Source organism: Harmonia axyridis, chromosome 3 (genome assembly GCF_914767665.1).
Source record: "Harmonia axyridis chromosome 3, icHarAxyr1.1, whole genome shotgun sequence".
NCBI classification, from domain to species: domain Eukaryota; kingdom Metazoa; phylum Arthropoda; class Insecta; order Coleoptera; family Coccinellidae; genus Harmonia; species Harmonia axyridis.
This window is the reverse complement of record NC_059503.1, coordinates 29,538,587-29,561,084: the sequence shown is the minus strand read 5'-3', so window position 1 is coordinate 29,561,084 and position 22,498 is coordinate 29,538,587. Positions and strand designations below refer to the sequence as shown.

Sequence of the window (22,498 nt, the reverse complement as noted above, 5' to 3'; positions counted from 1 at the left end):
GATGTCAGGCGCCGACGTGCTGTATATGGTATATCTCGTGATAAAAGAAAATATGTGGGTTGATATGATGCAACGAAGAATGCTTAAAAATAGTACGGAAATTCGTATAAATTAATCTTTTTCATAGAAAATCGGTTAAATTTTTTCTACTTCTTCCCCTTTTGTGGTTTATAACAAAGAAATTGGTGGGGAGTGGAGTAGTTAGTTCTGTGATTCCCATCTCAGAAATGGCGTATTTCCCATACCCGCTATTAGGGGTTCAGAAACAGAGGAAAGTAGGACCAACATATATTTGGAATTTCACCCTTAACAACAAATACACTATTAGGAAAACAGAGGTTTTCTCACTAGAATAGATATCTATCATTAAAATTTTCAAAAAATATAATGATGATCTTATAAGGTTCTCTGATAACTTAAATTAGGTACTTAGTTTTGTCTCGTCAAATGCAAATCCTGGTTTTTACGTTGTTTCAAATGAACACATTTTTTACTATACCTATGTAAGTTATTTTTGAATTTTGACCCGAAAGTGGTCTTAAACGTTTGGGTTCGACGAAAAATTCGGGTTCTACATCGATTCAGTCCGTCCGTAAACGAGAACTATTGAACGGAACACAAGACACTTAAAATATTGGGTATTTCTCTTCCAATATTTTTTCAAATTTTTCTATAGTTCTGAATAATGTTATAAGCTCTTTATATAAACTCTCAAATCTATCGGTTTTGAAGCCATGGAAATATTGGGTAATTTTCTTTTAATATTTCTTCTTGATTTTTTATAATTCTGGTTAATGCTATCTATCAACACAAAACCCTGCAAGAAGCTTGAAATGGTTATATATAACAGGTAATATCAAACCTATCAAACCTGGCCAAATAAAAGGAAACTCACTTTCACATTGTTTACAAATAGTTCATCAAATTACAAATTAGTTCATCAGTAAATTTTATTCATTTCATACAATGATTAATTAATAATGATACTGATAAATTAATCAAGATCTACGAATGATCTGTAATGACTATAATATACATTTTTATTATTATTATATTATTAGATCATTGATGGAGCCGCCCGCATACTTCATAGCTTGCATTTGATTTCACTGAGAGAATTCCTTAAATTCTTTTTCCTGCATTCTAATGTTGAAAATGTGCTATGTCCCATGCCTTCAGTCAGGAACACAGAAATCCAAAGAGGTATTGAACTTATTTAACGGAAGAAACTTCGTAGAAATACCTTGCAGGATTTTTCAACAGGAGCTCATGAAATCGAGAAATATATTGATTGTTGTTCATCGACCAATCACCTTGACCGAGATATGGAGCCTAGAAAATAAAACAACAAAAATATTTAAAGATTGAAAGCGAGTTAAAGGTATATTAAACGGAGGGATATTTAAACTTGGGTAATCTTTAAACTTATTCGGAAAATTTGCCGTTTTAAATCGCTGGTTTGGTCAACTTGAACAGGATTACAGAAAATTGTACAGGTATTCCGTTTTTCAACATTAACCTCAAAAAGAAAATGTAAAAAAACAGTAAAACTTCATGAGGTTCGAACAATGCTTAATATTATTAAATGATAAGTTAAGGTTCCTTATAAACCATATGAAATGGCTTCATTCCCTCCTGACCCTAAATTCATTCTAAAAGGAGAAATGGGACTTGTTCACTGCTTTAATTTTTCTCCTACAAACAGTATTAATGAAACCACTTATTTGTATGTGGGTAATGAAGATGGGGAAGTATTTGTTTGGAATCTGATCGTAAGTATAATGTTGTATTCTTAGTGTACTATAATGACCCCTCTTGAATATATTTTTCAGACGAAGAAATTATATTTGAAACAGAAATTGGGATCCTCCATACAAACCATACATTTTCATGATACCATTGTGATAATTCAAGAAAAAGATGGTAAAATTAAACTATACAAACTACAAAATGATAATTTTCTACAAATCCATGAAACCATCACAACTCAAGGGACGTTTTGCAAAAGTATAATGGTTGACCATTTGTTATTTACGGCTGGAGAAAAAGGTGTAGAAAAATACAATATTAACACCATGAAGAAAGAGAATAGTTTTATTCTTGATACTGAGAAAAACTTTGGAATGCTAATGTGTTTAACTGAAGTTGTAAAAGATTCTGGGATACATATTTTGGCATTGTATGAAACTGGTAATGCAGTTCTTTGGAATACTGCCACTTCTAGTGTAGTAGATGAACTTTTATTTCAAGTGCAACCCTTGTCTGTAACATTTAACAAAATTAGAGGAAGAGGTATTGTAGTGGGAGCTTCTAATACAATTCAGGTTTTCGAAGTGGTTTACCTTGGTATGGGTGGAACAAGAATCATTTATGAAATACAAATACCGAGAAGTCCTAATTTAACAGTAGCAAAAAGTAGGACTGATGGTCTAGTGTTTGTGATTGGTGGATCTGATGGAAAATTGCGATATTTCTCTTGGAAAACTTTCAACCTTTTGGCTGTATTAACAGAGCATACTGTCTCAATATCTGATATTCAATTTATTCCCCAAAAAATTCCACATTGTCATGATAGGGCAATGGCTGCTTCTAGCATTGATGGTGCTATCAGTTTTTGGGAAATTTATTGAATAATGGTTTTTTTCTTTAAGAGGGAATTTATAAGTTGAATTTTATAATTAAAATCAGTGTGGAAAATATTTTTTTTTTATAAGAGTTTATTCATCAGCAATCAGAATACATTCTATGAGCTAATTTTAAGAAAATAAAATAAAACATGTCGTGAAGATATTCTCCCCATTGGGAGAATCTCTTAGTAGTCCTTCAGGTCAGTTGGCCATTTCCTTTGCAGTCTTCTTGTTTCGTTGACTTGTGTTAAAGGTTGTAAAAGGATATTTGTGTGTACTTCCAGTTTAGACTGATATTTACTACTTCTTGTTTTTATGACATCCTGAACATAGGGTATTTTCAGATCTTCATGAAGTGTTTGATAAGTAACATACCATGGTGCGTTGGCTATCATACGCAGTATCTTAGACTGGCACCTTTGGATGATAGCTAGATTTGACTTGCTCGCGCATCCCCAAATTTCAATTCCGTACGTCCAAATTGGAGTTATAATTGTTTTGTATAAAAGAATTTTATTTTCTAGAGACAGTTTTGACTTTCTCCCTATAAGCCAATAGATTTCCTTGATTTTGAGTTCAACTTGTTTCCTTTTCTTTTTGATGTGCTCTTTCCAAGTAAGTCTGGTATCTAAGTGGAAACCTAGATACTTGGCCGTTTCTGCTTCTGGTATTGCTTTGCCATTCAGGTGAATTGGTGGGCATCCTTCTTTCCTCAAAGTGAAGTCTACCTTTTTTGATTTTATTTCATTCATTTTGATTTTCCATTTGCTGGCCCAAGATTCTACGATATTAAGATGTTCTTGTACAAGTTTTGTTGCTGTTGTGGAATCTTCATGGCATGCCATTATGGTTGTATCGTCTGCAAAAGTTCCAGTTGTTGTGTTGTTAGTTGTTGGCAGATCAGAAGTGTACAGAAGATAGAGGATTGGACCCAATACACTTCCCTGAGGAACCCCGGCTTTAATTGGGTAATTTTGAGATATTTCCTCGCCTATTTTTGTCCTGAATTCTCGATCCGTGAGATATGATTTCAAAATGCTGAAATACTTTAGAGGAAAAGTAGTTTTGATTTTATACAGTAACCCAGCATGCCAGACTTTGTCAAAAGCTTGACTTACATCTAAAAATACTGAGGTGCAGTATTGTTTATCTTCAAACGCTTGATTGATGACTCTGGTTATTCTGTGAGTTTGTTCAACCGTTGAATGTCCTTGCCTGAATCCAAATTGGTGAGAGGGAATCCATTGGTCATTGGGGATGTCTGTCTCAATCCTGTGCAGTATAATTCTTACAAGCAATTTTGAGATCGTTGATAATAGGCTTATTGGTCTGTAGGATGACACTTCATTTGGCGGCTTACCAGGTTTTAACACCATGATTATTTCAGCTAACTTTAGCATCTTTGGCCAGTATTTCAGTCTTATAATTGCATTAAAGATGTAAGTTAATAGTTTCACTGCTATTTCCGGAAGTTCTTTGATCATTTTAGGTGTTACCCCATCTATCCCTGGAGCTTTTCGGACGTTCAAATAAGCGATTTCCTGTTTTACTTCATTTAGTGTGATTGGTTCTATTTTGGGTACATTGAGAGGAATACTGAGAATATATTCTTCGATATCTACGTCAGTTTTGTGGAAAATATAAATAAAAAACAAGATACTTATTGACTTGATTTTAATCATATTTATTACATCAAAAAGTATAAATGAAATGTGAAAAAAAGACTACATGCAGTTGTAAATATTGAATAACCAAATGAGAATGAACAAAGAAGGCGGACAGGGCTACTATCAATTTCATTTGAAGCTATTTCTTATGATCCAAGCAATGCCAACCATTCATATTCTGCAATTGTTTTATAGCTCGTCATTAATCTATTTTTGCATTATCTTGATCTGTAGAAGCAATTTGGAAATGTTCATTAGAAGATGGCAACCCTTTTCTTTGCTAAATATTTTGTTGCAGTTTCTAGAAATTCATTATAGAATGAAAATTCTAACAAATACATCAAGCTCAAAGATTATAAAATGACAAACAAAAATGCCATCAATAAAACCCCAAACCAATGCATATGTTGAATTCAGAAGTGAAAAATATACTAAGTTTTCACTCTTTCAATGATTATTTTATTATTTTGGAACATAAAATCTAAGGAAATCTATATACACATAGTATATAAAATAATCTTTACGGCAAGTTCCAAGCCTCAATAGCTCCATAAAATATTCAGTAATTTCTTGTTCAACAACATTATTGTACAATATTTCCTTAGTACATCCAAAAACACATAACACTTAATGATGAATCTGGAATTCACTAAAAATTAAATACAATGATATATCAACTTCTTTGTTTCCTTGTCAACTAGTGCTTTTTTATTAGTATACAATCATTTCCATTGCATCACAGTGTTTCTTAGTACTTAAACCTACTCAGATTTATATAATCTCGATTTTTTTAGTTTTATTAAGTCTATCCTTCAAGTTGTAGTTCAGTGTTTTTTTGGTTCATCAATGGCGGCTTCAATATTTCAATGAATTCAATTGATTTTTCTCTAGTATACCATCAAAATAGTACTATAAGTTCAGTAGTTTGTTTAAATAGCAACCAAATTTTTTATATTTGGTCATAGTAAAGCAGTAAATCATTTTGTCATGAAAGATAAAAAGATTATTTGATATTTTATCTGAATTTTTATTTAACAATGTCTGGTTAACATTTATATGACCAATATGAAAGAATATAACAATATACTACTTTCAATTGATGTGGACACTCTTTAGGTCTTGTTTAATAACTTTGAGAGGTTTAAATTTATTTTCTATTTCACTGACAGATGATCTTGCATTAAATTAAATATTTTATAATAGTATCATCCATCATCTTCCAGAATGATATCGAGTAACAGAAAATTAATTTAAATTTTGGTGACTGCATCATAAGTAAAATGGAATTTTAAAGGTGATACATATATGAATTGTCCCCAAAATGAATGTAATTTGTATATGACCATTAAATTAAAAACATCAACAAATCTTACAGTGCTGTTTAGATTCCTTCAATGAAATGGTGCTTGTAGAAAGCTTAGTTCATGTTTTGATAATTTATGTTTTGCTGAACCCATTGTCTAACTCTTTATTTGTCAATTCTAACTTTCGAAGAAGCAAAATTTCGAAAAAATTCATTTCATTAGCCACCGTTGATCTTGAACACCCCTATTTCGAAGTATCTCACAAACAATTCACAATTTTTCATATACAACTTTATAAGAAAATCACTCATCACCTTCCTTTCTATCCATCTTCTAACCTCATTTTGCAACGTTTCTAAACAACAATCATAACCTCACATGCATCTGTCAAACGTCAAAAAAAATTGACAAGATACAAAAACAAAGGTGCCCGAACATACGTGGTCACACAGAGAAACAGCTAAAACACCGTTCTCACGATTTTAATCGGAGTTTGTCCTGACTATCAAGCATTTCTTCATCATTTTTACATTAATAAAAAGGACATAGAAGAATTTTAATTGCTGGATGCCGCGATTTGCTGGTTGCTTGTGGTCTGAGCGCACGAGCCCTGTTTACACTGACTTGGCATATCTGTACAGTCTCTTTGTAGTTTGTTGTAGCATCCCGTACACACTCGAACAGGATCATAGAGCTGCTCTGAAGGTAATGGAGTACTATTTTCTGAACAGTCTGCACAGAAAATATTCCCGCATTTTCTGAAAAAACAATGTGTAAATATCAAAACTTGAGATAAACAGGCGTAACTAAGGCTCGTTGCACACGGGCGATTCCCGCCACGATTAAGCGGAGCAAACAAACCAGTGGTACGATTCACAGTAAATAAAATCGCCACTAGCAGCCGGCAATCGCCAGATACTGCATGATCGTCGCGATCTCGCTTCGAGAAAATCTCGCCAGCGGTTAAGCAGTACAAGTGAATGAATTGGATGGTTCACACGGCCGATATCTAGCCAGATGCATCCATACTTGGAGGAGACGAACTATTGAAGATTATTAGCGGGAAAACATCGTCCGTGTGAATCGCGTGCTTGCTGTGATATCGCAGCGTGCACGCCGTGAGACGATCACTCGTGTGCATCGAGACTAACTCTTGTCCAATGAAAATTAATTTGTTTTTAATGATATTTTGGCAACGACATTGTCATTATATTTTTTGAAAATGGCAACAACATTGTCAAAACAATTCCGATTAAAAGTAAAGTAATCAATCCAACATCAGTTGACAACATTCATCAAATGGAAAATAAAGGTGCAGCGAACAAGGATGCAGTTACTTCAACATTATATACAATGTTGAGTCCACTGTTAACTTTATACATTCCATGAATTTTGTGACTTAAGAGAAATAATGAACCATTCTATAAAATTAATCAATTTGAAATTAAAATGTCCCAATAAAAATTTAATTTTTTTGTCAAATGAGCGAAGCCATGTGATTCTTCATGCTCCTTTAGCATGGTTATCTTCCCCAACAGAACTAAATTTGGAAAGCTGTAAAATGCGTTTATTTACAAATTTTGAAAATATCAGCCTAGTGCTGTAATGAGTGCAATGCAATGAAGATTTGCCAAGGTTTTCATTTATTTCCTACAAATTAAATTGAAAGAACAGAAATTTTTTTTTCAAATTTAACTTCCTGCAGCATAACTGTTCAATAAAAGAGTCAAAGTCCTACAAACCTGCAGTGGTGCTTCCTCTTGCCTATCCAAAACTTGATGTTGCAGTTCGTGCATCTTGTGACCGCATGATCTGGCACCCACTTGATGCCCTGCATCTCGCTGTACATGGAGTACTCAAGGTTCTCCCAAGACTTGTCGGATGGCAGCGATTCCACAGCTGATGCTTCGCCCTCACCTGCCGAACCAACAGACTCAATAACCGACCCCTGTGGAACGCCGACACAAGTGATTTCGTTAGTTAGAAACAGTTCGAAATTTACCCGTCACCAACTTACGTTGTCGTCAATCTTCTCGCCGCAACACTTGAGACACCACTGGTTAATAAGGACTTGCCTGTATGTATGAATCTCCTTCTCCAACTTTTCTTCTTTTTTCTGAAAAAAAAGGGGTCCTTTTTTGTTAATATAGGGTCGATTTACCAGATTGAGTTACGAATGAATGAATAATTGACCAAAATAGGAATTCTAACCTAATGTAAAAAAATATGTCATTTACCTTTCCTTCTTCTATTATTTTGGATATCCTTTCCTGGATATAAGATCGAAGAGGTATCAATCCGTCTTCTCCCAAATGATATTGAACATACTGACAAGTGTTCTGTCTTTGCAAGCTGCTGAGGGTGTTGTCCCAACCGTTGCTACTGGATGTTCTTGAGAAAAGGGGAGAGTTGGAGAGTTCGGAGGAACTTAAATTCAACTGTTCGGCGAAATGATTGCTGCAATAAGAAGAGGATGACTTCCAGTTTCGTACGACCACAAAGTCGCTATCGTAAAAAGGAAGTTCATACTTCAAACAGAAACAAATATTTTCTCTCATATTATAGCAAAAAAAAAAAACAGATAATTCAACAAAAAGTAAAAAAAAAAGACAGACAGGCAACTGCCTTAGAATATGAAAAAGATACAAGAAATGAAAGTGAGTGCCAAGTTTACCTGTTCAAACTAATAACTCCGTTCTCACAGCTCCTTTTGCTGGCGCTACTTGCAGGTATATCGATGGGTTGTGAGGGTGCATTGATTTTTTCAAATCCGTTTATGTCTCTTGGGGATGAACTGAACGATGGAAAAGAAAAAATGAAGATAACAATTCGAAAATGAAAAACAAAGGTAGTAATGGGAAAGAAAACAAATTAGTGAAACTGAAAGCAGTGTTGTGATCTCTTGAATAGCAAACAAGTGTTATGATATATGAAGAAAAGAAAATGATTGTGAATGATGCAAGTTCTATATTTGAATGAACCTGAGCAATTGGCAGAAATATAAGAAAAATGATTAGGGCAGCCCTAAATTATGAATTGAGAAAGCCTTGCTTTTTCTTTTGTTGGACGAAGAGCAAATATCCCAAACTGTGATACCGATCAAACAAAAACTTTTGAATGATTAAAAAAAACACAATCACCATCCATACTTACCTACTAAACAGATTTTCTGAAACCAGCGTTTCCGAGCTAGTCTCGATCGATTTATCCGCACTATCCTTTTTAGACGACGGCACTGGAATAGGCTCGGATGCAGCTGCGGCATCAACCGTCCCGCGGTAAACACTTTCGTCAGACTTAACCTCCATCTTCGATTCGCCGCCGTCCACTACATCCGCGGCGCCACCGTCGTCCTTAGTTCTCTCATCCACGCGGTCGGTAACAACACGTTCGCATTCACTATCAGGACCGCGATCTGCATGATCGTTTTTGACGTCCATCGTCATGTTCTCAAACAAGAAGGGTTCACCATTGAGCAGCTCGTCCTCACTGTTGATCGTGGAGTATCTATCACGACCTTCTGTGGACGTTTGTAGGTCGTTGACAACGTCTCCGTGGTGATGACGATGTCCGTTCTCTAGGTCGTGAGTGTCTTTGGGTCCAACCTTCTCAAACACGAAATCATTAGAATCCTCAAGCTCTGAGGTACGGTTGAGAGTTAGGACGCCATTTTCGTGTATGTGGGTGGGTTCTTGACCTTCTTGAAGCGAAACCGAGTTCAGCTTCCTGCGAAAAATGGACATGTTTCAACTTTCAAAATATTTTAAGGTTATCCACATGTCTACAAGAGTTAGTTGATATACACACAACTTAATTGTAAATTTCTCACTTTTCAATATTCAAACTGGGATCACTGCTTCGTCTGAAATGACCTTGGTAACAGTCTGACATTGCTGCAAGATCATTGTATGACCTTGTCTTTGTCATGTGGTAAGCTAAGATATCAGGTGGACCTGGACAGGACTCTGAACCGCAATCTGTTCTAAAATTTGCCTCCATCGTTCCCAAATAAACCTCCCTCCATAAATAGAGATCTCTAACATTGGTTAGAGGCCAAATGACCTAAGGAAAATAGAGTTTATAAAAATTTGGCGTCTCAAATAATGAATCTAGTTACCTTTGGCATAGTAAAGTTTCCTGAGGGTTCATAAAGATGATTTTTGAATCTTGGGGAATTGAGGAACTCCCAAACTGAGAAGGTTCTGTTGTTGACAATTTTTAATCGATCCTGTAGTGTGTTGCATAAGAAAGTACCAAACAGATTGGAATAGATGTGTTGAGCGAGTTTAACCTGAAAAAAGCGGCTAATAATATCTTTGAAATTATTTTATATATATTTTATTGATTAAAAGCCAATTATTACTCAATAGGTATTGTCAAATCTAACACTTCTCAGTATCTTCCACTTACCAAGTATGCTTCAGAGAACTCAAAATCGCATGGAAACTGTTTGAGGAGCTGGTGAACGCAATCCAACCACTGCAAGAAAACAGGACATCTCTCATTCAAGTCTTCGCTTCCTGTTGAGTGACCGCAACGGTCAGCAAATTTATGTCCAAAGGCCAACCATTCTCTTTCAATCAGTACACGGAATCCCTAAAATGATATTGGATAACATATATCCATCATGAATACTCCAAAAACTTACATCCACAGTTCTATAATATGGATCCAGCAAGAGCTCACCCAAAGCTACTATCTGAGGTGTTCTGTCCCAGCCATCTGAACAATGCACCATGACAGATCTTGCATCAGAATCTACTGCTGTTACAAGTGTAACGGCAGCCTTCATAAGACCGGACATGTGCTGCAGCCACTTGGTATTCTCCAATTGGCTGTGCCATCTGAAAATATTTCGAGAATTTAAATATTTCAAAACCATCTTCGATTTTAAGTTACATACGTTTGATCTGTGGAGGAGGTGCAGAGAAGGCGAAGAGCCTGAAAACTCTTTCGAATGGAATGTATGTTAGCCAGGTTCATGAACTGGATCTCGCAGTTGGAGTAGTATTCGGGGCATTCACAACCGCCACCTCGAGCTCTATTAGCCACAGCAATTGCGTAAGAGCGGGCATCCAAAATAAGAACCTTTAAAAACATTACATGCTATTATAAAACTGTCAAGCTTTTATTCGCACAATATGAGAAATAAGGAAATATTGTATATACACAAACATAAAACTTCCAAGTTCGAAATATCACATAGGGCAACTGGCATTTTGGCGCTCACGACTTTTGAACCTTATATAAAGAATCACGAAATAATCCTCAGATTTTGTCCATCAGATCAATTGACCATATTCACCGTCGCCATATTGTTGTGCGGCAATACCAACTACCCAGTGTTCCCAACGAAGAAATATTTAGTTTACTAGAAAAATTCCAGAATATAAAGTTTATAAGTGAAGTTTATGTGTACCTTTTCTGGCTGCTAGGCCAGATAGGCTTGTTGGGGACAATATTTCGCAAAAAATTCACCTTTTGGAAATAAAAACATTAGTGAAAGGTGGTTTTATGAACAATTTAACTGTGGCCGAGTGTATAAATGAAGGCTTCGCTCCATTTTTGGAAATAGTCAGTGGAAGAAAAATCTCTATGGCTGATAGTAATTTTGATATTAGCGGTATTTTTCTAGTAAACTCAATATTTCTCCGTTGGGAACACTGGGTAGTTGGTATTGTCGCACAACAATATGGCGACGGTGAATATGGTCAATTGTTTCTACTTATGCCTCAATATTGATGAGACAACAATTCCAGTCATCATGATGATTTCAAAGTTCTATCCAAACTTAGGGCACTTTTTATTTCCAACTGTCTACTATTGCAAATGTTCGACAAACATTTTACATACGAAATGTAAGGCCCAAGATTTATCCTGATCTCTCAAATGAATGCCAAAATAGGCAAGATAAACTATTTTCACAAAGTCAGAAATAGTATTTCTGCTTTCTTCAAAAGTGTATTTGTCACATACATAAAAAAACATTGGAGTTATTTACACAGCAACTTCGTTTTATGGATGATGGTTTTAATTCAGTACTTTCATACTATATAAAACAGAAAAAATGGTGCAAAATGATAACACATTTTCACTTGCGAAAACTCAATAATATCCTAAATTGAGTATGACTCAACTCAAGTAACGATGTTCCTGACTTAAAAATTAGTGGATATTAAGCATGTATTGAAGAGGATTCCAAGAATAAAATAAATAATTCAGAACATGGGATTGAGCAGGGCTGGTTAACCAAATATAAGGTTGATTCAGGTATGATTCCATGTAGATATTCGGCTAAATAGATTCTAATTTTGAGTAGGAAATTTCTATCTATTTTTTGTTTTGTCTAGTATCAGAACTAACATCGATTTTCCAATATCTCAAAAACTAGATCTGATAGAAAAAATCTTTTTTTAGCACATTAAAAATAATTAAAATCAGTTGTTTATTTTCCGGCACCAACTTCTTTTTTCATTTTGTTGAACTGTGTTATCAGATTCGATTGTAGACTGTTTTTTGTATTTGAAGCATCAGTTTTCAACTATATCAAATTCCTGAAAAGTAGGAACATATTACTCAATTTTGCATCTGTGAAACTATCGGTACTTAACTTGTCTTGAAACTTTCAGATTATGAAGATGACAAAATTATTGTTGAAATAATTTGTTGAACACATATAAAGATTCTGTGGATTAGAGAGTACAAGAACAACTTGATTATAATATTATGTCCACTGTGAACTCAAAAAAGTTCATATTACTTCTGAGTAGTAATGCATCATACCCAGGTTTGTTGTCAAATAATTTTTTATTTCTGATGAAAAATAGAAATATAATTTTATAGTTTAATCGGCAATTGTACTTGAAATTATGATCTGCACTAAGAAAACACCCAACATTTAAAATCATGTTCACACAACAGATTGCAAGACAGTTTTAAACTGAACAGATAGTTAGCAAACTAGAGTTTGATAGGAATCCTACTGCCCTTCAAACTGCTGATTTAGAATTATTCAAGTTTGTCTGTTCTAAATGAAAAGTAATCAGAAATATTTCGAGGAGCCATGTGGGTACCTTTTTTTCCTGTTTTGTGTTGTCAATGCTCTTGGAAATCAATTGTAGCAACTTTTCATCTTCTTCACCTCTCCATCCAAACCAACCAACTTCAGGTTGACTACATCTGGCCACAACAGCACCGTTTTTGGTATGTCTAAAAAAATAAATTAATTGAATTGAAAATCAAACAACTCTCATAAAAGTGGAAGGTTTTGATTTGGGCTTTACCTCCAAACAACGGCTGGTATCCTCTGGGAACTTCTGAATTTGGCAACCTTCTTCAGTTCTTCGTCATCTATGTCTTTTGGTACCAGAAGATAAGGTGGGTAACTTGGACAAACCTCATAGTTGACATTTACTTTGCTTATACGCCACAAAGACTTCTCAAACTGCAGTCTGTCCATCTGAAACAGACAACATCCATGAAATTTCTAGCCATATTTTTTTTAAGTGTACTTACTTCAATTGTAAAACTGTTCAAATCAAAACAGTAGGGCTTTTGGACGCGGTCGTCATTAGCTCTAAAGTGGGCAAAGTGGAAAAACGCGAAAAGTTGATTCAGTTGTTTGGGTGGTTCTGCTGCCTTTAGTAATTTGTCATACCATTCTAAGCATGAATCATTATTCTCAAACGTACACCTAGGACAATTAATAATTGAATAACACTGCATCAGTCATAATAAAAAAACATTCATCTATCAGTTATGTGCATTGAATTCAAGATGCAATGCTCACTTGTACGTTCTGCAATCCTTGCATCCAATGTATACATAGAACAGTTCTTTTTGTTCAACAGTTTCGATTAGACCTAAAGGTACATGATGGTGATTCCTAGCTATCTGCAGATAAAGTCTGTAGTTGGTAATGAGAATCAGACCGTCCCTTGATGTACCATGATGCTCTACTGCCTCCCCCTCCAAAAGATTGAAGGGGAGAGAAAGCTTCGGATCGGATGGGGGTAACTGATACATTTCGATCCGTTCCACCTGACAGATGGAATTAGGCTGATCAGTGCTATCCATGATTCTGAAATGATATTTGAAATCAATACTGGAGTGTACTTCAAGAACCAGTGTTTGTTGAACGAAGAAATTTCTTGTAAAGAAAATCGTTATTTTCAAGGTCGATTTGGTGACTTGCATTATCAATATTTACATGCCTCAGAGGTTTCTGTTGGGACTTTGTTTTTTGTCCAAAACCAATATTTTCATGTTATTTTAGAGAGTTTTCTAATGCTAGAATAATATGGTTTGTAGAGAGTTGAACAAATGATTGAGATATGTTTATAGTTCATATTTTATCTTGCCATTATGTCCTTTGAATTCCTTAAATTACAATTGCATTGTTGTTATACTTTTTAAATTTACTATTCTACCCACGCACAAGTTTTACTTTTGTGGGTCTTCTTATATTTATTCACCATTTGTTATATTATACATATTGTATACTTAATTTCAAATTTTTGGCAAATAAATAAAATATTATTATTGAAGTTGCCATGAGAATTTCAGCTCTTTTAAGTATACCGCTTGCGTTGCGTGAATCGGAGATTCTCCGAACGTGTTGGAGTTATAGATCCAACTTGTTTTTATGATGATTTGGCACACTACTTAGATCAGAGAAGATGTATTTGTCAAGCTATGATAGTAAAAGTACAGAAAAAGATAATTGTACAACCTAACTTCAATTAACATAGCACATAAAATTGGCTATGCCCCTGTGATATTGAAAAAATCGCAGACACAAAAAATAATAGTTAAAAAGAGTGAGCCTATTGGAAATGTTACCAGTCCTATGGGGTGTTATTTGGTAAAGCACTGGATGCGATAGGCTTTTTTAAAAAAATAAACAATATGATTCAGCCATCAAACCAAAATGAAGTGGGTGTAGTGCTTAGTCTTTCTCAATTCCACCTCTGTCATCGCTACAACTGATCATTTCACGACTGAGTCTGCTACTGACCACACTCAAAATTTTTTTTATTTAGGATAAAAGGAAAGGTTTATGAATAACCGAATACTTTTTTGTGAAGAGATATGCTCATACTACTTTAAGGTTTTACTAGGATATTATGAATGGGAGCTGAAGAATTTCCTTCATGTTCTGCAAGTATAAACATAACCCTTTTTATGAATACAGAGTATTTTTTTTTTTTTTATATGATTGTTCTGAGTCTATCACATACAAGCAGTTTGTTGTTTCAGGTATCCAAATAATATTTTTATTATGTTCATTTCCGTTATACTTCTTGTAATATTTAAATTACAATTAAAAGTTAATATTATAATGTACTTTCACGTAATCAATTAATTAATAATAAAACCATATTTAATTTGCTGATTATTGTAATGCAATATACACCTTTAATGTGGATAAAACAAATAAAAATTTATTATCTCAAAGTTTGTTGAAATGCTTAGGCGAACTTTATCATTTTTAGTTTATTATTTTCAATACAAAACCTTTGAAATCCCTCTAGGAAAAAAATTCAACCCACTTAACATTTTATGTTTACGTTTTCCTAAACAGGGTTAAATTATTTAGTGGGCCACTACAAGGAAACCGTCAGAAAGACACGGTGGCTTAATTTACAAAAAAGTTGAGTTATTTAGGGATTAGCGTGTTGGTGTTAACATATCCAAAATATCTCCAATGGCCCCCGAGCTATCTCGAAAATACAGAAAATCGAGATTTCCTTTTTTTTTCTGTATAACTCATTTGTTTTCGGAGATAACTTCACGAATTTTAATGTATAGCCATTATCCAATATAGAGATACTAATGGTGTCATCAGATTTTTTTCTGTTTTCCATTGTTTCAGAGACGCGATAGTCAAGTGATGATTTCACAACAACTCTTCAAATTTGTGTACCTAGACTCGATATTTTTGTGGCGTGTGATACATTATTCAATTCGTAATTTCATCATAAGGAAAACCGATATGGCGTCCATAAGAAAAAAATTGACAATCGCGTCTGTGAAACAATGGAAAACAGAAAAATCTGACGACACCATTAGAATCTCTACATTGATTATGATGACTACAAACCGAATTTCGTAAAGTTATCTCCAGAAACAAATGAGTTATATAGAAAAAAAATCTCGATTTTCAGATTTTTTCTAGATATTTCGGGAGCCATTGGAGATATTTTGGATCTGTTAACACCAACACACTAATCCCTAAATAACGCAACTTTTTTGTAATTTAAGCCACCCTGTATCTAAAACGGTTTCCGATATCCCTGTAGTGCCCCTCTAAATAGTTCTAACCCTGTATATAGAATCAAAATTTCGAATGTCCTTTCGTCCGCCGTCCAGAGTTTTTATTGGAAAATATGAAAGCTATTCGAATAATATTTGGAAAATCAATTGTTATATCCCATTGATCCTCCTAGCTCGGATTTATTATCCATGAAATTTTCAGGCAAAAAACCAAGGAATCAAATTTTGAAAAATTAATATTTACTGAAATTGTCTAAACATAATTATGGAATTGAATGACTGTTCTGAATACAATATTTTTTACCGCAAGGTTCCAACTCAATGGGTATCAGTTAAAAATTTTGCATTACCCTCTAAAATTGTTGCTTATATCAAATATTCAACCCTTCAACTACTCTGGGTAGTGTGTAACGTGCCATGCCAATAATCTCGCTACCGCAAGTTCGTTTTTATTAAAAAATCTTTGGATTTGAAATATTCTTCCAGATGGAAGAAATAACGTGCAAAATTTAAAGTAATTTTTTTTAATTACATGTAGATACATGATATATGTACAAACAAGTATCCTCTACAATTTTCGATGTGTTCAAATCTGAATTGAATGTTCCTCAATGTCCATAATAAGGAAGTGAAAAAATCTGATACATTGCCTTGAACCAAGGACTCAATGAAAATACTTTTGCTTCGAACTCCTGTCGTTAAAATTAGGGACAAAAATCATTGTTTTCATCCATTTATGCACTGACTCGTTTCGACAACTTTAACGACTTTGAGGGATGCATTATCCAATTATTATTGTAATACAAAGATAAAAAAAAATAAATAACGCGACTGAACTTGAATGCTCACTCTACAATTGATAATTTTATCACATGTCGTAACTTATTGAATACATTTTTCAAGTTTTTAAATGGACTATTTCGAAATCTTCCATTTCTAAAAAAAATCCTTTCAGATTAATATTCCTTTTATCTCCTGTAAATGTGAAAATAACAAGCGGAACATTTTTGTAATATGTAATTAAACTTATGATTTGATTCATTTCTGATTTATTTTGGTGTTTCTGTATTTTTTCGTTTTTGACAATTTTTTTTTCAACTTGACGGAATTTATTGAAAAAAAAATATATAAAAAATGATAACTGTGTAGTAATCATCGGTGTTCATTGCCTTCATTAATTTCATTATTTTCAATGACTGAAAGTCGATATATACACTTTTTTAAATTGCATTTCCGAAAAGTTGACACAAAACAACTATGAAATTTGAAATAGACATTGCTCAATAGTTTCAGAGTTATGAATTTTTTTCGATATTCTTATTTGAATATAAACCGTGTATAGGAACCTAACTGGAGGTGTAGCACCTGAACTAATGTTCTTACTTAATGATCGAATCTATGATAGAACATATATTTCTTTAGTTTTGAAGACTTGAATTTGTTTAAGCGATAAGAAAAGATTCATTATTAGATTCTTGGATTTAACACCTTCAAACTTTCAATTCCAATGCACAGTGACGGCTCGTGCCCTCGAGATGTGGGTCGGCCACACTCCGGAAAATTACGAACGTATATATCAAATTTATTAAAATTCATTAGTTCCAAAAAATGAAGTGATGAAATGTCTTTAAACCTTATTTCAATTTGAGTTATAATTAAATCCAGAATTTCACAAAAAAGCCGTTTCATTGAGGAATTATCCGTGAGCTGAATTTCGGAATCTATTTTACGTTTTCGACGTCTAGCACTCGGTGGCATTACTTCTGGGAGTTTTTCTACTTCTGAATATAAGCGAATGAAATACTCATCTTCTGTGCGAAATTTTTTCAGAGTCGATAATAAAGAAGTGATTCTGGCGTTGCAATAAGTTATATCTGATAACTTATGCTGGATTATAGAAAAAACGGGATCTGTGTATGTAAAATCAAATTAAAAGAGTGGAGAATGAACAAAAATTCGAAATCATTCAACATTTTCCTCAGACCGGTAGCTTCACGTATTGTAATATCATCCCATTCATCTAAATTGTCGCTGATATGATCAAAAACTTCAATTAATTCTTCTCTCTTATCGAATATTGTTTTTACAGCGCGAGATTTGAAATTCCAATGAGTTTCCGAGCTAGAGGGTAATCTTTTTTTGTAAATTTCGTCTAGAATATTAGTGCGTTTACTTGATTTAGTGAAAAACGACGAAAATCCTGAAAGATTCGAAAAAAAAACGCTACACTCATTGATTTTCTTGGTCGAATCTTGTAACACTGTATTCAATTTATGTGCATAACAGTGCGTGAATAGTGCTTGAGGAGCAATTGTTTTTATTCGCGCTTGTAACCCATTAATTTCCCCCGCCATCACAGCTGCCCCGTCATATGTTTGACCTACTAATTTAGTCGCTAAATTGAAATCTTTAAAATTGTCCAACAAGGTATTGAAAATATCATTCGCGGTTCGACCTTTACTAACATCGAAAAAACCCCAAAATCGTTCGGATATTTTACCTTCTCGAACGAAGCGGAAAATTACTGACATCTGACAAAAACATTTAACATCCGTTGTTTCGTCTATTTCCCAAGAAAAGCACGCAGAATTATTTATTTCCTCGCGAATTTTCTCCCTCGAAATTACAGAACTTTTGAAATCAGGATGTTTTCGAAGTTAGGAATATATTAATTATATTTTCATGATCAGAAAATCAATACCTAACTACTATCGAACGGCATAAATAAGTTCTTTTCTGATTGAGACGTAATATCCCATAATTAACCATTCATTTGAATATATTAATTATATTTTCATGATCTGAAAATCAATAGCTACTATCGAACGGCATAAATGAGTTCTTTTCTGATTAAGACATAATGTCTCATAATTTAATAAAAATATAAATAAGTACATAAATTAACCATTCATTTAATTATCAAATATTTGAAATAAACTGTTGCTGCTTGACGCTCTGCAATACGATAACCGGCCAGCCGACCCTGTGTATTGGGAAGCGACCTTACATCGAGTTGTTGTGCCGTTCTATTGAGTGGTCGTATTCTGGGCGTATGTCGTAGTATCTTTTCCTTTACGTAGCGCTCTCGGTAGCGCTGGTTCCGCCATCGGCTCTTGGCCGACCTAACGTGATGAGATGCTTTCAGTGACATTCCAGGGGTTGCAATTGTATAATTGTAACATTTGTGTTACATTTCAGACCTAATGTTACGGTGTTACGTACAATTCTGGAATAACCTGTTTGGGGTGATGTTACGAAAAGTAACCATTTACGATTGTGGTTTGTTACAATTCATGAAAGGGAATAACAACGCTGGATGCTTTGGAAATCTAATATTAGGTGGGTCCGAAAGAAAATATTGGCCGGTATAAGCTATATTTTCCTGTTCTGAGTGGAAATATTCATTACCGAGGGAATTTGGATATCGAAATCGATAACTCCGATTGAGTTTGAATGAATTGAATATCTAGAATTATTTTCTATTTCCCGATAATTTTTGGGTCGGCCCGGCCGACCCTGCCGACCCTGACGAGCCGTCACTGCCAATGCATCATTCATCATAGATTCCAATTTCCACGCGGAAGCGTAATTCTGGTTTTCAATATTTGTGGAAAACTTATTCACTTTATATTGTATATTCCTAGTGGAAATAATTAGGTAATTCAATTGTATATAATTGCATATTCTCAATAACCTATCAATAAATAAATTAAACTAGCATATAATGGAATTACCTACATAATGTAACAAGAAATATTGAATAAGCTTAAATTAAACATTGAAATCGAAACCAGCGTGTTTCACTTCCCACATAGCATTCTCAGGTTTAAAAAAATAAAACTAAGTTTACAATGGAGGTTTAAAATACACTCATGAATTTTATCAAGTTAGTTCAAAGAATTATTAATTCATCATTTTCGTATATTTACTTTTTAACATAACTGAAACAGAAAATATGTATATTCTGACAAGAAGTAATCAACTGAATCAAGTAGTTCAATACAAAGGAATTTTCTATTCAATCATTCAACAAACATATCTGGATTGATTAGAGCATTTCTTAGATACAGACAATTCAATTAGCACCTTTTCAAAATATAATAGCGCTTTGTTAGAAGAAAATGTAAAATCTGTCAGTAACCACCTCGTCAAATGTACTATTAGGAATTGAACTTCAAAATGAATAAGCAAAAACTTTCTTCAAGAAAAATCTGAGAAAAGCCAAATATGTATATATTAATGAGTAGGTAAACAAACTCCACACACTCAAATCAAAATGGAGCAAGAGATATATGTTTCATAGGGCATTTATTAAGACAACTTGGCAAACATTCAGAAAAAACAATGTACTCAATAAATATGCAGATCATAGCCTTCACTTTCCAAGAAATCACCCAAAACGGAGACATAATTAAAATAAAATGATCAGAATTAAATAAAAAACCTTGATCTTAATGGACCTGGGAAATTGGAGCACTGTTAATGGAATATTCACCAAAAAATATTTTTATATTTGGATAAAGAAATCAGCTGATTTCCGAGGCGGAAATTTTTGTAAAATGACAGTGAATTGTTGTGCTTGGCAATGGAACACATCAATGACCGACTAACAGCTTATGAACAATATGACTGCATTTCTAACTAAATATGCCAGACATGTAAATCTTAATGGATTGTAATTGGCATATGCCAGTTGGAATTGATAAAACCTTTTGAAATAATCATGGAAAAGGAGACAAAGGCTCTGAAATAACCAATAGTGGTTTTTAAACAAACCCATAAACCGATCTGTCAAAGGAAGGAGACTACGGATCCATGAAAAGATACTCACGTTTTCTCTCACTGTCAGATGTTTAGGTTTACATTCAGGTAAACAAATCACATTTTTTTTCCAAATGCCTATCGAAGGAATTCTTTAAACCGCCGACAAATGAAAGCACCAATCTTCACGCTACAAAATGCAAGAAACGTCCTTGTTATGCTAAAATGGCCGAAACTGACATAAAAATTAAGGTTGCGACGTAGGCGCCCTCTGACGCTACGTTGCGAAGTGGCGGGTTTTTTGAATTCATCTTTTTACAAATGTATTCAACTTAATTTTATGACTAAATATTCCTGAAATAGATCTATAGCTAATTTTCAAAATTTTCCAAAAGTTCATATTTTCTACAAGTTAAAAATATTGTTTATTACTCTATTTGTTATCGGCTTGAAACGAATTTATTTGGGAATTTTTTGGAAGTCGTACTGACAGTAGATCTATTCACCTTATTCATTTGAATAACGTATTTCTAATAGATGTAACGAGAAAAACATTACTTAATAATGTTAAATAACTGCTCATACAATTTACTGAATGGATACAGTTAGGTACATGATTCTCTTACTACTTACTAATGGATATCATTTAATATAATCAAATTCAAAATAATTGAAAAATCCCAATAACTACCTAACAATATCCAACTTGAGAATCAATCCATGAATATCAAAAACTGTAATCGATTATTCTAATACACTTAAAAAATATTCAATGTACTCTAACTGTGAAATCATAAAAAAACCAATTTTATGGAGTAGTTTATTTAAATAACATAAATTGACTCAATATACAAAAAACCACAACAGTTCAACAATGTAACAATCAATCCTTTCCATTATACAAAGATATATCTTATTTGAAACTTATTCAAATCTTCAGCAACTCTTGAACTGAATCAACACAATCAGACTTCTTCTGAGACTTTTGAAGTTTGGATTTACAATTCATCGATTTGACAATGAGATATTTTCCTTTAATCTTGATCTGTTTCAAAATTTGAATTCCCTCCTGTCTTTGTTCTGATGACTTAAAATCTACAATGCACCAGCGTGCAGATTTCTAAAAAAAAAAAGGCTATAAATATACATTTCTATTCAGTAAAAAAGTTAATAATAATAATGTAGTTTATTGTAACATAAACATTAATAATAATGAAAACATACCTGTCGTGGTAAGTGCACTGCTTCAATATATGAGCAAAGATTCTTTACTTCCAATTCTTCATTAATTTTCACTGGAAACCTCACATATAACCTTGCTGTTTCCTTCCTGGAAATTAAAAATATATAATGCACAATGCAACACAAATCATAACATAACAATCATAACAAAATATTTACTATTAAAGGATATAACTTTACCCCATATTTCATAATCCAAGTATGCTCGTATAATAATGAATCTTTAGATATCTGCGTGAATTAAGATATTCTTCCAAGTTATCAATTCAATTTCAAAAAATTCACTTCAATTAAACTCATGAAAACTAACCTCTGAAAGTTGCGATGAAAAACATGGAGAAACATTGAAATAAAATCATAGAGTACTATTAATTCTTCTTCTATTCCTGAAGTCTTAGTACTCTTCATTCAATATTTTTGAGCTAGGTAGACCTTGACGGATAAATTCAATCTAAAATTGTGATAAAACTGATTAATCACTTGAATAGCATAGTATACAAGCATATGAAAAACTATTTATAAATTACCTGAAATATCAAGAGACTAATGCGCAGAATCTAGGTTTTTTTTTAATAGAAAATAGAAATTCCTAGCCAAAGATCTGTGTTATTTAATAAAAGAT

The 22,498-nt window shown here is 33.5% G+C and overlaps 3 protein-coding genes across 6 annotated transcripts; 1 reads left to right on the top strand and 2 right to left on the bottom strand.

Moving 5' to 3' along the window:
* The first annotated feature begins 1,322 nt into the window (after nucleotides 1-1,322).
* LOC123677092 (guanine nucleotide-binding protein subunit beta-like protein 1) lies at nucleotides 1,323-5,791 on the top strand. 2 transcript variants are annotated; one of them, XR_006747052.1, is made up of 3 exons: nucleotides 1,362-1,772; nucleotides 1,833-2,696; nucleotides 4,266-5,791. XR_006747052.1 is itself a non-coding variant. In XM_045613557.1 (2 exons), exons 1-2 carry the CDS (start codon nucleotides 1,620-1,622, stop codon nucleotides 2,628-2,630), a joined length of 951 nt encoding a protein of 316 aa, XP_045469513.1. In that variant the 5' UTR covers nucleotides 1,323-1,619; the 3' UTR covers nucleotides 2,631-2,700. The 2 variants fall into 2 exon arrangements, 1 of the variants encoding a protein (XP_045469513.1); XM_045613557.1 differs by lacking the exon at nucleotides 4,266-5,791 and having other exon boundaries at nucleotides 1,323-1,772; nucleotides 1,833-2,700.
* On the bottom strand, nucleotides 4,285-20,874 carry LOC123677090 (myotubularin-related protein 4). Of its 3 annotated transcripts, none has more exons than XM_045613555.1 (16): nucleotides 20,705-20,874; nucleotides 13,388-13,678; nucleotides 13,114-13,291; nucleotides 12,882-13,057; nucleotides 12,672-12,807; nucleotides 10,502-10,686; nucleotides 10,247-10,442; nucleotides 10,009-10,194; nucleotides 9,716-9,889; nucleotides 9,428-9,660; nucleotides 8,752-9,324; nucleotides 8,273-8,392; nucleotides 7,836-8,055; nucleotides 7,616-7,714; nucleotides 7,341-7,546; nucleotides 4,285-6,356 (listed from the first exon to the last, which is right to left on the bottom strand). In XM_045613555.1, the coding sequence occupies exons 2-16, from the start codon at nucleotides 13,672-13,674 to the stop codon at nucleotides 6,155-6,157; spliced, it is 3,171 nt and encodes a 1,056-aa protein (XP_045469511.1). In that variant the 5' UTR covers nucleotides 13,675-13,678; nucleotides 20,705-20,874; the 3' UTR covers nucleotides 4,285-6,154. The 3 variants fall into 3 exon arrangements, with proteins under 3 accessions (XP_045469511.1, XP_045469510.1, XP_045469512.1); XM_045613554.1 differs by having other exon boundaries at nucleotides 7,836-8,103; nucleotides 20,705-20,871; XM_045613556.1 differs by lacking the exon at nucleotides 4,285-6,356 and having other exon boundaries at nucleotides 7,350-7,515; nucleotides 7,836-8,103; nucleotides 20,705-20,859.
* A 566-nt stretch (nucleotides 20,875-21,440) lies between these two features.
* LOC123674947 lies at nucleotides 21,441-22,218 on the bottom strand. Its single transcript, XM_045610131.1, has 3 exons — nucleotides 22,057-22,218; nucleotides 21,859-21,964; nucleotides 21,441-21,754 (listed from the first exon to the last, which is right to left on the bottom strand). The coding sequence occupies exons 1-3, from the start codon at nucleotides 22,059-22,061 to the stop codon at nucleotides 21,563-21,565; spliced, it is 303 nt and encodes a 100-aa protein (XP_045466087.1). The 5' UTR covers nucleotides 22,062-22,218; the 3' UTR covers nucleotides 21,441-21,562.
* Between the last annotated feature and the right edge of the window lie 280 nt (nucleotides 22,219-22,498).